General features: G+C 37.9%; 1 protein-coding gene across 4 annotated transcripts in view; it reads left to right on the top strand.

Moving 5' to 3' along the window:
• C15H2orf76 (chromosome 15 C2orf76 homolog) overlaps positions 1-11,596 on the top strand; it is a 60,056-nt gene extending 48,460 nt beyond the window's left edge. For 3 of the 4 annotated variants that reach the window (XM_005671633.3, XM_003133285.4, XM_021074829.1), the window contains exons 6-7: positions 3,039-3,120; positions 11,365-11,596. In XM_005671633.3, coding sequence (XP_005671690.1) covers positions 3,039-3,120; positions 11,365-11,441 — 159 coding nt within the window. In that variant the 3' untranslated portion in view covers positions 11,442-11,596. Of the gene's footprint in view, positions 1-3,038; positions 3,121-3,736; positions 3,812-11,364 lie in introns of all 4 variants that reach the window. The other variant, XR_001301352.2, reaches the window with a different exon arrangement.

Below are 13,171 nucleotides of genomic sequence, written 5' to 3'. Positions count from 1 at the left end.
TCAAGCTGGGTGATGGGTACATGGAGAGTTCATTGTACTGTTCTGCATACATTGTATGTTTGAAATTTTCTGTGATTAAAAGTTTAAAAGATGAAGTTAATTAAAATATTTGATGTAGGAATTCCTGTGTGGTGCTGTGGGTTAAGGATCCAACTGCAGCAGCTCGGGTTGCTGTGAAGGCACAGGTTCAATCCCCAGCCCAGGACAGTGGGTTAAAGATCTGGTATTGCTGCAGCTGTGGTGTAGGTAGAAACTACAGCTCAGACTTGATCCCTGGCCTGGGAACTTCCATATATTGTGGGTGTGGCCCAAAAAAGAAAGAAAAAAAATTTTTTTTTTGATGTAAACATGAAACTTAAAAAATAATCTTAGTCTAAGTAGGCTGGAAAAGTAAAAGATTGATGCATTTATTTAATTCAGAAGGTTACCACCTTAAAAAAAAAAAAAAAAAACCACGATAAGAAAAATGGGAAGTCCCCATTGCGGCTTAGCGGTAATGAGCCCAACTAGTAACTATGAGGATGTGGGTTCTATCCCTGGCCTTGCTCAGTGGGTTAAAGGATCCGGCACTGGCATGAACTGTTGTATAGGTTGCAGATGTGGCTCAGATCTGGTGTTGCTGTGGCTGTGGCATAGGCTGGCAGCTGTAGCTTCGATTAGACCCTAGCCAGGGAACTTCCATATGCTGCAGGTATGACCCTAAAAAAGCGCGCGCGCGCGCGCACACACACACACACACACACACACACAAGAAAAGAAAAATGAGCAATGAAGGATAACTGGGAGAAAATGCTCTAACTTATAGAAAAGGCCTAATTTTCTTAGAATATGATGATATTCTACAATTCCATTTAAAAAATTATCCTACAAGTCCATTAAAAAATAGAAAATACAACTTTACTCAAATAAATAAATACAAATTAAGACTCTATTCATCTATATCTGCTAGACTGGCAGAGATGGAAAGATTTTGATAACGCTGTGTCAGAGAGGGTATGGGAAACAGTGATGGGTTGCGTTGGTATAAATGGATACTGCTGCTTTGGAGAGTCATTTGGCAGTATCTGGCAAAATAAAAATTGCATTTACTCTCTGACCCAACAGTTTGACTTCTAGGAATTTATCTTGCAGATAAAACTTTTACATATGTAAAATGATACATATACAAGGATATTTGTTGCAGGATGTTTATGGTAGGAAGAGATATGGAAGCAGCCTAAATATTCATCTATATGGGGAGAGAAAGAGTGAGAGAGGGAGAAAGAATCCCTTCACTGGAACGTGCTACAACCTTAATAAATTGTGAGGCAGGTCTTAAACTGATTTTGAGTGATTTTAAAATATATTTTAAGAGAAAAATGTAAGGTGTTGCAACACAGCATATACTATGTAATGATTTGTGTGAAAAAGTTTACATATAATCCCTGCCTGCATGTACACATACAGAGACGACCTCTGGGAGAATACACGAAATTAATATAAGTTCTCAGCAGAACTAGAGAGCTGATGGATGGAGTTGAGAGGAGACTGACTGACTTCTCACTCTGTCCATGTGTACTTAGAGAATTTTTTTGTGTGTGTCTTTTTAGGGCTGCAGCTGCAGCATATGAAAGTTCCCAGGCTTGGGGTTGAATCGGAGCTGTAGCTGCTGGCCTACACCACAGCCACAGCAACATCAGATGTGAGCCATATCTTTGACCTACACCTCAGCTCATGGCAACACCAGGTCCTTAACCCACTGAGCGAGGCCAGGTATCAAACCCATATCCTCATGGATACTAGTTGGGTTTGTTATCGCTGAGCCACAATGGGAACTCCTACCTAGGGAATTTTACATTGTGAGTATTACCTATTCTAAAACGATTTTTTTTTTTTTTTTTTTTTTTTTTTTTTTTTGCCACCTCTGTGGCATATGGAAGTTCCTGGGCCAGGTGTGGAATTCAAACCAGAGCTGCAGCCTACGCCACTGTGTCAAGCTGGGGATCAAACCAATGACTCCACAGAGACAGCCGGATCATTAGCCCTCTGTGCCACAGAGGGAACTCCTAAAATGATTTTTTTTTTTTAGTAAATTTTTTTTTTCCTTTTTAATCTGTGTGCTTTGGAGTTCTAGCCCCTGCACTCTCTAGTGAGTGAAGTTGTGGACCATGGAGCTGCCTTCTGTTGAGCCTCCCTCTCAGCCATATTCCAGAAAGAGAATCTGTTGCTAAAAGGACTTGTTCTGGTTGATGGGTGGGACTGGGTGCCCAACTAGTCCTCATTGCTAGGTGCTGCTCAGGGGAAGATAGCAGCCCTTTTGTATTTATGATATTTAATTGTGTTTGTGAAGAGCATTGACAAGCAAACTCATCTACCCCTACCCCAAATCCCATGAGAAATGTCAGTTAACATGACATGGGACCAAGTGTGTGTTAGCTAAGGCAATGCTTTTAGGTATGCCATCCTCAAGCTGTCCAGGCAAACTTGCTTCTCTCAGAAGTCAGACAGTTCAGAGCTGGAACCTCGGTACCCTGGCTGACTAGCCATGTACTCTAGGCCTGTATCTTAGCCTCTCTAATTCTTCCTGGATTATTATGAGGATGAGATGATGATGATGTGATGATAACAGAACAATGACAGCTAAGGTAGTGCTCCCTCTGTGACTGATACTGTGCCGAGGGTTTTATATGCTTCATCTCTTTTCACCCTCACCACAGGGCAATAAGATGCAAATCCCCCCCCCCTTTAAATAAATGAGCACACTGAATCTAAAAGAGGTTATGTAGTTTGTTGAGACTACACAGCTGGATATTGTTGGAACCTAAATTTTAACCCAGCTCCAGCTCCAAAGCTCCACGCTACAGCACTGTCTTCTCAGTGTGTGTACATTTAGTAGGTACTCACTGTGTATCTGTTCACTTCTCTCCCTACAGGGATGGGCAGAATGTGACTGAGAGCATTGCTGTGACCCTAAGTCACAATTCAGTGTCCTTGAGGAATCTTACCAAATATGAAACACATATAAGTACTAGTAAAACGCAGATTTTCTTTTTTTCTAGACAAACGAACTTGTGTTAAGTTTGGAAGATGATGACAAACTCCTTTTAAAAGAAGACAGCACCCTGAAAGCAGCTGGAATCGGTAAGAAAGAGTGCATGTGCCATGTATAGCTGGAGGGGCACTGGCTTTTTCAGCTGGTATGGTGATGCCTGGCTGATTATATTTGGATAAACTTACAGCAAAGTAAATGATACCCTTGGTGCTCTTTACACTACCTGATAATTATTCAGAGGAGGATGAGAATGATGTACATTCACATCCGTTGACTGAGGGCAGCAGATATCTGCTTTCCAAATGTTCAGAATGCAAATAGTTCTTTCCAGAAGTTATGCTCAGAATTCTGCTGAGGATATTATTTTAAGTGATTGACAGGTTATTACTCATTTAATAACCTACTCACTCTTATCAGCATCATTTGAGCTGATAGTTTGAGAGAAGTGGGCCTGGTAGAACTAATGTGGAATAATGAAGTGAGATGTTTGTATAATATGCAGCATGGTTTCTGAGTCATACAGGTCACTCCGGGCCAACCAAGTCATGGGATTTCAAATAGGAGCCTAGTGTGTGCAATTGAAAACCTGCCTGATTTAGCCTTTCAACTTGGAATATGCTTCTAGTTTTATTTTGAGAAATGCTATGTGACATGTTTTGTGACCATTAGATGTCACTCTAATTCTACTTTTATGTACACTTACAGACTATGTGGAGGCAGGATGAAGATTTTGAGACATCTGAGCAGCTGAAGGCATTATGCCTCAGATATACCTTTGTGGTCAGTGACTCTAAATAGCACAAAATCACACCTACTTCCTAATTTTTCATGTGCACTGGTTAAGGAGAACTCTAAGGTTCATAAGGTCCATGTTAGGAAGCCTTACATTTTTTTGGACAGACGTTTTATTGAGTTATTATAGTCACATGTGTCAGGAATTCATTTTTAAATGATAATGTGGCTAAAGTGAGTTTCTGACATACCTTCCAACTTAATAGGATTTTAAATAACCTTGTTATGTAATCTTAGACTTGTTTTCTGTGTTTAAGTCTATACTATTGGTTAGATTTAGTGTCTTTCCATATTGTGAATTCATAAGACCGATTGCTGTTATTTGAAAAAACAATTTATTTCTTCAATTACTATCATATTATTATAGCAGTTGGCACTTAACAACTGTTTGTTAATCAGAGAACTATACTGAGTATAATAGAATGGTCTTGATATAGGAATTAACAGCTCCATAGAAAAGACTGGGAAATCAGAATTCCCATCATAGTGCAGGGGAAACGAATCTGACTAGTATCCATAAGGATTCAGGTTCGATCCCTGGCCTCGCTCAGTGGGTTAAGGATCCAATGTTGCTGCGAGCTGTGGTGTAGGTCGCAGACGCAGCTTGGACCTGGCGTTGCTGTGGCTGTGGCTGTGGCTTAGGCTGGCAGCTGTAGCTCCTATTCGACTCCTAGCTTTGAAATTTCTATATGCCTTGGGTGCGGCCCTAAACAAAACAAAACAAAAACATGAAAAAAATGGGGAAATAAAAAAAAACAGCTGAAAAAAAATATTTCACAGTATGATAAAAGTTTAATATCTCATATAAGTGGGGAAAAGAATGGATTATCCAGAAAAATAATGTTTGGCCTTTTGCCAAAACATTCAGGAAAATAAAATTCAGTTCTTTTTCTTTTTCTTATATTAAATTGGTTGACCTCAAGTGGAAGCTCCAGGGCCAGATTTCAAACCAGAGCTGAAACAGTGACAGGCCTGCATAGTTATGCTGTAGGCCACAAAGGAATTCCAAAATTTAAATTCTTATTTCAGTCTCTATTTCAAAATAAATTCTGAATGAATTAAATGTGAAAAAAAAGTTGTTTAGGAGTTCCCACTGTGATGCAGGTAGTTAAGGACCTGACTACAGCAGTTCAGGTCGCTGAAGAGGCACAGGTTCAATCCCCAGCCCAGCACCATGGGTTAAGGATCTGGTGTTGCTGCAGCTGTGATGTGGGTCGCAGCTGTGGCTCAGATGTGATCCCTGGCCCAGGAACTTTCGTACGCTGTGGGTGCGGCTGAAAAAGAAAAAAAAAATTAAGTAAAATGTAGCTCAATAGTTTTCTAATCTTGGGAGAAGAGCTTTCCAAGCATGACCTTGAAGGCAGAAGCCATAAAGCAGGTAGAAATGATAGATTTGACCACATAAACAGGAGATATATATAATAGGTTAAGGGTCTGGTGTTGTCCCTGCTGTGACTGGGGTCACTGCTGTGGTATGGGTTCAGTCCCTGGCTTTGGAACTTCCCCATGCTGCAGGGGGGAATAAACTATAAAAAAATTAAAAAGTTATTAGCTTGACTTTATGAAAAGTTCTTATAACTAGTATAAAAAATAAATTCTGCTGATAGAGGAAATAGCTAACATGAAAAATAGTTCAGCTTTATTAGTAATGAAGGAAATGTACCTGAAAATAGATACTGTTTGGCGTAGTGTGCTACTTTGGTAGTTAAGAATTAGAGGCTGGAGTCAGAGTGCTTGGGTTCACTACGTGACTGCCACTCACCATCCCGGTGATCTTTGGCGATCATTTCAGACGAGCAGATGTAAAGAGCAGGGGCAGTAGCTGAGGGAGCGTTAGGAAGTGGATGTTCTCTCCTGCCACTTTGGGGAAGAGGTGTAACCTTTAACTTTCTGTGGGACAATTTGACCAATAAGTCTTTCTCGAAGTTAATTTTCTGTTGAATCTATTACCAAACCAGTAGGGATGTGCTTCCTCAACGATGTGACTCCCCTGAGGTTGTGTTAACGCCTTCAGAAGGGTGGTGGTGTTATCTCTCATCTTCCCTGTTTGCAAATTGTTGATGTAGAGCTTCATTTATTGAATGGAAATAGACTATATTGTGTGCTACTATTACTATTTTTAAATGTCCATATTACATGGGTGCATCTGTATATAGAGAAAAGATGATATGCTAAAACTAGAAATGGTTTCACTAGATAGTGACATTGCCAGCAATTGATTTCCCCCCCCTTCTCTGTATTATCTAATTGTTCTTGTAACTTCAGGTTTTTTCTACAATTTATATGCATTGCTTGTAAATTAAGGACCTGATTTTAAGGAATAAACTCCTAAATTCGGAGAAAATTGGTTTAAATGAAGGCTGTGCATTTGGCTTGCTTTGTGGCCACCTGGAAGCCATTTAGTCTCTGAACTACTTTTATATATCAAACCTATTTCAGAGGGTTGTCATAGCAGTGAGTAAAAGAATGTATATCAAAACATCTGCAGCAGTGCATGTAAAGGCCCTCAAAAATACTTAGTTTATTTGGAAACTGTTTTGAAGAAGGCAGTTGGCACATGTTTTGAATTTGTTAAAACATCCAGTTGTTGGTTTAATTGTCATTAATTTTAGACTTATGTAACAAACCACATATAAAGGTATACATCAAATCCCTCTTTTTGTCATTGTTTTAAGGCCACAGATCTTTGATTAGAATCAGATCCTTTTTGTGGGTTCTCCACTGGCTTTAGGGTGGTACTTGAAACTGCTCTCCTGCCTTGGCCAGTGTGCAGCCCTGGTCCAGGGTGACTCTGGTTCCTATGGGGAGTGATCCCCGCTCCTGCATGTTCCCTTTTGTTGCCCAGAGCAGTTTTGCTGTACCCTGGAGAAGAGGCCACAGTTATTATACACAGGAAGGAGTTGATGGTCCTTGGAGAGCAACACAAAATTCTAAGTGGGAGCAGAGAATTATAAAAGTGATACCTTGTAAAAGTATGCGATTTTTCTAGGGAATTTTCCCTCTCTTGGTGCCATGCCCAGTTAGGTTTTTAAGAGGTTTAAGAGAAAAATTCTAAGTCATCACTCTCTCCCTTTCTTACCACTTGATCTTGCTGTAGAGCTGTCACTTTTGCTATCACAGCCAGTTGCCATGGGAATAATGCCAATGTAACAAATGTATCATTATGACTTTTCTGTAAAAATCATGAAAGGAAAAGAGAGACTATGAGGAGAGGAAATTAGAGGAACAAACTTGTTTGAAGATGTCTTTTCTCACGGAGAAATTCTTTGGCCTTTTATCTGCACTGCAGATCCCAATTGTGTATTCTACATCTGACATCAGGGGAAGTTTTTGCTTGTGGATTTAGTTCTAAAATACATAAGTAAAAAGATTTGCTTTGTGGAAGCAAGAAAAAGGCTTTACCTACAATTTTTATTTATAATTTAAAGATTTTTATCTTGTTATTAACAATTATAGTTTAATGGGCTAATTTCCCTAAGTAATAAATTTGCATGTTAAATATTTGGGGGGGTGATATTTTATCTCTTTCATTTTGCTACATTTTACTCCTGTTATCTTTTGAATCTTTTCTGGTTGAGGAAGGAAACTGGAGCAGGATAACTCTTCTAAAGCCAATTATGTTTTATTGGAAATATTTTAAAACAAGATACAGTGGGCCAAGCCCTAAGTGCTTATCTGTGGGAAAAGTTCGCATCAAGCCAGATCCCGTAATAATTCCCAACTCTCTTGTGATTTGTTTTCATTTTGTGTGTCACTCCTGTTTGCAGTCTTGGTGCCTAATACCTCTCGGTTATCTTGGGTGGATGGTTCATAGTGTAGGTTCCTTGGCTCCCACTCCTTTATCAGGATCATGTTTGATTGTGTTTCCTGAAGGTTGGGTCCCTTTCCTGTTCTCTTTTGGGTACAGATATCTTGGGGGCATACATGCTTTCCTCCTTTGCTGAGCATGTTAAGATGGACTGTTCACATTAACATCCTAACAGCGATGGTTCACATTGAACATCCTTGCTAAAGTAGGTGGAGGGCTCAGGGAATTTGTCCCCCAGAGCCAGGGGGTCAGAAGAAACCTCCCAGACATGACTCTTCCCTTTTTGCCCTCCCCTCATGGTTGTAGAAACCCCAGCGTCCAGTCTATCAAAGGTTAAATTCATTTTACTCTTTGTTGTCTTTAGGATAGTTTGAAATCTTCTCTGCCAGCTTGGGAACAGATCCTCAAGCAAATATGAAATAAAAGGCACGGCAGTTGTAAACTATTTGTTGGATTGTTGACCTCCTCTGGTGAAAAGTTAGAAATATAACTAAGCTGTGAGCATGGTTTTGAATGATTTGTAATTTAGGATTTTGTGAAACTTGCAAGAATAGGATATAATCCTGGAGCAGGAGAGAGGGTGAAACTTTGTCCTTTTAGTCTTGGATTGTGGCAGAAATCACACCATGTCCCTCCTGTACATTTTTTTTTTTTTTTTTGCCAATAATCTGTAATTGTTATCACATTACAGTCTGCCCTGTAATGTGTTAATTCTGTGTCCTATAGCCAGGACACTTGTCTCAGTCTCTTTCCTTAGTTTCCTCAGTTGCTGTGCCTCACACGACTTTGGTCCCAACTAGTAGAAAGCTAGGGATTTAGAAACTATATAGTAAACCTTCGTTGATATGTGAGTTTATTGCAATAAGTTAGTTGAGGAGCTTAAGTACATCACTCTTAATTTTTCTTGAGATTTTACATTTAAAATAGGTTTTTCTTATATTTTAAACATTTAGAGTCATTAACCCATATTTTCCTGTTCAAGGGGTATGTCCCTGTGCTGTATAATGGAAACAGTATAAAATTCTTAATTATTAATTTCGTGTCCAACAGTTTTGAGTGTCCTGGCTTGTGTTCATTTCATTAAACTTCAAAGTCAGTATTAAAATGATCCACAAATGTATTTGGAGGGTTCTTGATTTCATTTGATAGTAAGACAAAGGGATTGAGCTGGCAGTGTATTTATTGGATTTGAGAACGCACCTTCATTTCAGATTCACATGCCAAGGCGCTATGCACCTGAGTGCACTGCCGCCTGCAGCACATTTAATTTAGAATCAGGTGCCCTGGGGGACGGGCACATGGCAGACTTCCTGAGGGTTCTTCCGGAGCCATTTTAAATAGAATTGGGGAAACAGGAATTTAAGGGATAATTGTGGAGAAGGTGATTATATAGAGGTCTTGAAAATCTTTTTGTAATTTGTTTTCACTTTAATTGGCAAGCATATTTGTGCTTTAAGTACATGAAATCATTCAAATATTTTTGACAGTTTTATAGATTTTTTTAAAAAGTTACATTCTATTTCTGTTTGAGAATCACATCACTAAAGTTTAAAATCGATCTTATGTCTTACTTTTGACTCTTCAGAATAACTCTTAACTTGTGTATTGTTCTGTAGTTTGTTGAAGGTGAAAAATTTTATCAACCCGGAGCATTTGAGTTTAACCCATTTGTCAGTCTAGTTTTCCTGAAAAAAATCATCTGAAAATAAAATGTTTACCTTAGATGATCTCATTTTGAGCCTATATTATATGTATTACATAAATAATGGATTGATCTATAAGTTAATTAGACCCAAGAGAACTTGTAGTGTTAAAACAAAAATACCTTGTCAGTTCTTTCTTTATATCTGTTTATTCTGAACCTGTTATTGGTGTACTGATGATCCGTACACTGTATTAGTTCCTCAGAAGGGGTGCAGATAAATGTTAACTGCAGTAAGTGAAAATTGTAATTACAGTTCGTGTGTATTGAGCAAAGTGCTGTGTGGGCAAAGCACTGTGTAAAGTTCTGTATGTAAATAGCACATCGTGGATGCAACCTTGCATTGTGATTATTAAGAACAGGGTGCTTTTGCTCATTCTCCATTAGGAGGATGATATTAGAACCACTTGCAAATTATGTAGGTCTACCTTTGGGCTTGCTTCCTTTCAAAAAAGGAAACCCCAAGAGCTTTTTATATAAAGGACAGATCTCAAAATATCTTCTCATTGAATATGGAATTTTTTGAAGCCCCCCTTTCAACATTTTACTGATTCTAAGTGTAGAGCCTCTTAGCCATTCTTTTAAATAATATTTTCTTATAAAATTTAACCGTACATTAACTTACTGTTTGCCCAGGGTGCCTTTGTTTATAGCCCCTCTCACTGATTCCTAATTTCTTTCTGCTCTGTCTGTCCCCCCCGCTCCCCCCAATCCAGGCTCATTGTGACAAGAGTTGTAACCTGATTTTTATTAAGATTAATCTTCATTTAATCTTAAAGATGTAAGATTTAGGGCTGGAATGAGAATCTGAAATTATGGGTGATTTTTATTTTTTTCTTTCAACATTTCTATATTTTCTGTAAAGATCATAGGTAATTTAGGTTTGAGAAGCATTAAGTTTGCTATTCTTAAAACCAGCAAAAAAATTTTTAATGAAATGTTGTGCTAAGCTCTTCAGTTTCATTCTTCTGTGATAAATTCTAATGATGAGATGAGAGCTGTAAACTAGAAGACCTGGTGGTAATCCTTGGCATCCTTCCTTATTATCCTGTTTATTTGGCTTGAAGAGTTTTACTTGTCTGTTTTTAGAGGATATGTTAATTGAGTGATCAGTATTCATTACAAATAATCTTGTCTGTTTTCTTGTCAAGATTTCTGAAGGCCCTTTCTCTCTTTCTGTAAAAGCTAAGCAGACTATATTAACTTCTGGTTTAATTTAAAAAATGAATGTGGAACTTGTTGGCATAACACCTTAAAGAATCGCATGTTTAATAATTGGAAGGCTTTCCATCAGATTTGTCTCCAGTCTGAATTAATAATGTTGCTGACTTATTGTTTTAGAAGACAGAGTCCTTGACCTGCTAGGTTGAAAGAATTGTGACTGCTCTGAACCTTTGTGGGTCCTTTAGCTGTGCTGTATCCCCTGTGAATAATTAGAGGTATTTGAAGGTATTGCGGTAGAAGCCAATTTGTGTCTTTCACTTTGCATATTGTTGAAGCCTCATGAATTAATCATAAGCAGACAAAAAATTAACTTCTTCAGACACATATTTTGATGGGTCATGAGGGAGAATGTAAAGTGATCTGTAAAATATTCTACTGATCCTCTAAGTATTAAATTATTATACCTACAGGCTAATTTCAGAGAAAAAAAGAAGAGTTTTTTCTTTTCCTCCAGTAACTGAGTAGCAAATTTGAAAAAAAAAATAAAGGCTTATTATTTCTAGGACTGTTAAGAGAAGTATAAATGAGCAGTTTTATAGTTTCCTAAAAACCAGATTCTTGTGTTAATTCTTGTTTTTAATTTTTTTGGGTTATATTTCTTTTTACTTTTAAGCTAGTTGAATTCTAGAGTCTTATAACTACAACTTCGTGTTGATTTTGTGAAATGTGAAACCAAACAAATAACTCATTTTTTTTTAACTTTAGGCGCCTAAAGCACTAAAACAAAGTAATATGGATTTCCATACTTATTTAAAATCTAGTTTTCATTAAATCTTTTTTCCATTTTCTTTTCTCTATTTTTTTCAGCCAATGAAACTGAAATTGCATTCTTCTGTGAAGAAGACTATAAGAACTACAAGGCTAATCCCATTTCATCCTGGTGAAAACCTCATGGGGCTTCCTTTTTGCATACTTGTATTAAGCTCTTTATTCCACTAGTGAGTTTTTGAAATTGACAGATAAACTGAAAAAAAATTAATCCCAGGCTCTGCCATTTGATGTAAAATCTGTAAAAATAAAATGCTTTTATTTTTTTTAAGTGAAAGAAGTAGTTATTCAAAAATCACCATAGAATGTTGGTTCTTTAGTTATATAATGTTTCTCTAAAATTAGAGGTCATTTGGTGACTTGCATTTTGGATGCTTTAAAAAGATTTTAAGACTAAGGTCATTCTGTTTATTTAGTGTTTTCTTCCGTAGATTCTAAATTAGAGCCTCTGTTACTATCTTTGGCTGGCAGGGATTCTTAGTCTCTTACGACTATGAATGGCATCTTTTCACTCACCATGGTACATACCACCACACATAAAATTGAATTGGGTATATTTTAGGGAGGTTTTCTGATATAAGAGGATTTCTTTTTTCTTTTCATATTACAGCCCACACAGATAACATTGCTGACATGTGTTTTTTTTCTGAGCTATGTTTCCTGACTTCAGGAACAGTCTACCATAGACTCAAACTCATTTATTTGGAGAGAGAAGGTAACAGGATGTTTGTACTTCTGAAAGAAAATTGTTCATTGAGAACAAGTCTTCGTCCTGGATGATAAATTCTTTCAAAATAATATATGACTTTAATGGCTGACTAGTAGCACCTGAAGAACAGTGGATTGAATGGGGCCTCTCAGCCAACATGCACTTTATCAGAACTCTGAGAGAGGTTAGTTGGCCCTAGAATTACTCAGTGAATCCTTAAAATTGCTAGTAGGGCAAATTGGTTTCATTGTGGCTACCTTAAGAAAACCTATTCTTAAAAATTCAATCTTGAAAGTCTGGTTAACATAACCAGAGGATGGTGTTACTTTGTTGAATGACTTAATACAGACTTATCTAAAACAAATTTTAGGAGCTCCCATCGTGACGCATCGGAAACGAATCTGACTAGGAACCATGAGGTTGTGTGTTCAATCCCTGGCCTCGCTCAGTGGGTTAAGGATCTGGCATTGCCGTGAGCTGTGGTGTAGGTTACGGATGCGGCTCGGATCCTGCGTTGCTGTGGCTGTGGTGTAGGCTGGCAGCTATAGCTCTGATTCAACCCCTGGCCTGGGAACCTCCATGTGCTACAGGTGCAGCCCTAAAAAGCAAAAAAAACCACAAATTTTATTTACATCATCCATTACTTCTTTCATTCAACAAATGCTGAATGAACATATGACCTAGGCTTCTGGGGAGTTAATAAAGAATAAAAGAAGACACCATTTTTACTTTGGTAAGTGAGGAAACATTTACAAGCAAGTAAATTTAATGTAATAGTGATGAAAACTGCTATGGAAGCATTGATTACAGGATAATTAATTCTGTGTGGATTAATTTTGATTTTAAAAGAAGTACCAGAGTTCCCTTGTGTCTCAGAGCATTAAGGATCTGGCATTGTCACCCTGTGGCACAGGTTGCTGCTGTGGCATGGGCGTGATTCCTGGCCCAGGAACTTCTGCATGCCATGGGTGCAGCCAAAAAAAAAAAAAAAAAAAAAAAGTACCAATTGAGCTTTGCTTTAAAAGATTAAACAGGAATTTTTGCTTAGAAGAAAATAGGGAAAAGGCTTTTGGGAAGGAGGAACAGCATATGTAAAGGCAAAGCACAGTGAAAGAGCTTAGAGTTTTAACAAATAAT

Source organism: Sus scrofa, chromosome 15, assembly GCF_000003025.6.
Source record: "Sus scrofa isolate TJ Tabasco breed Duroc chromosome 15, Sscrofa11.1, whole genome shotgun sequence".
NCBI lineage: Eukaryota > Metazoa > Chordata > Mammalia > Artiodactyla > Suidae > Sus > Sus scrofa.
Note: the sequence above shows the minus strand (reverse complement) of the source record. Positions and strands in the feature narration are given on the sequence as shown.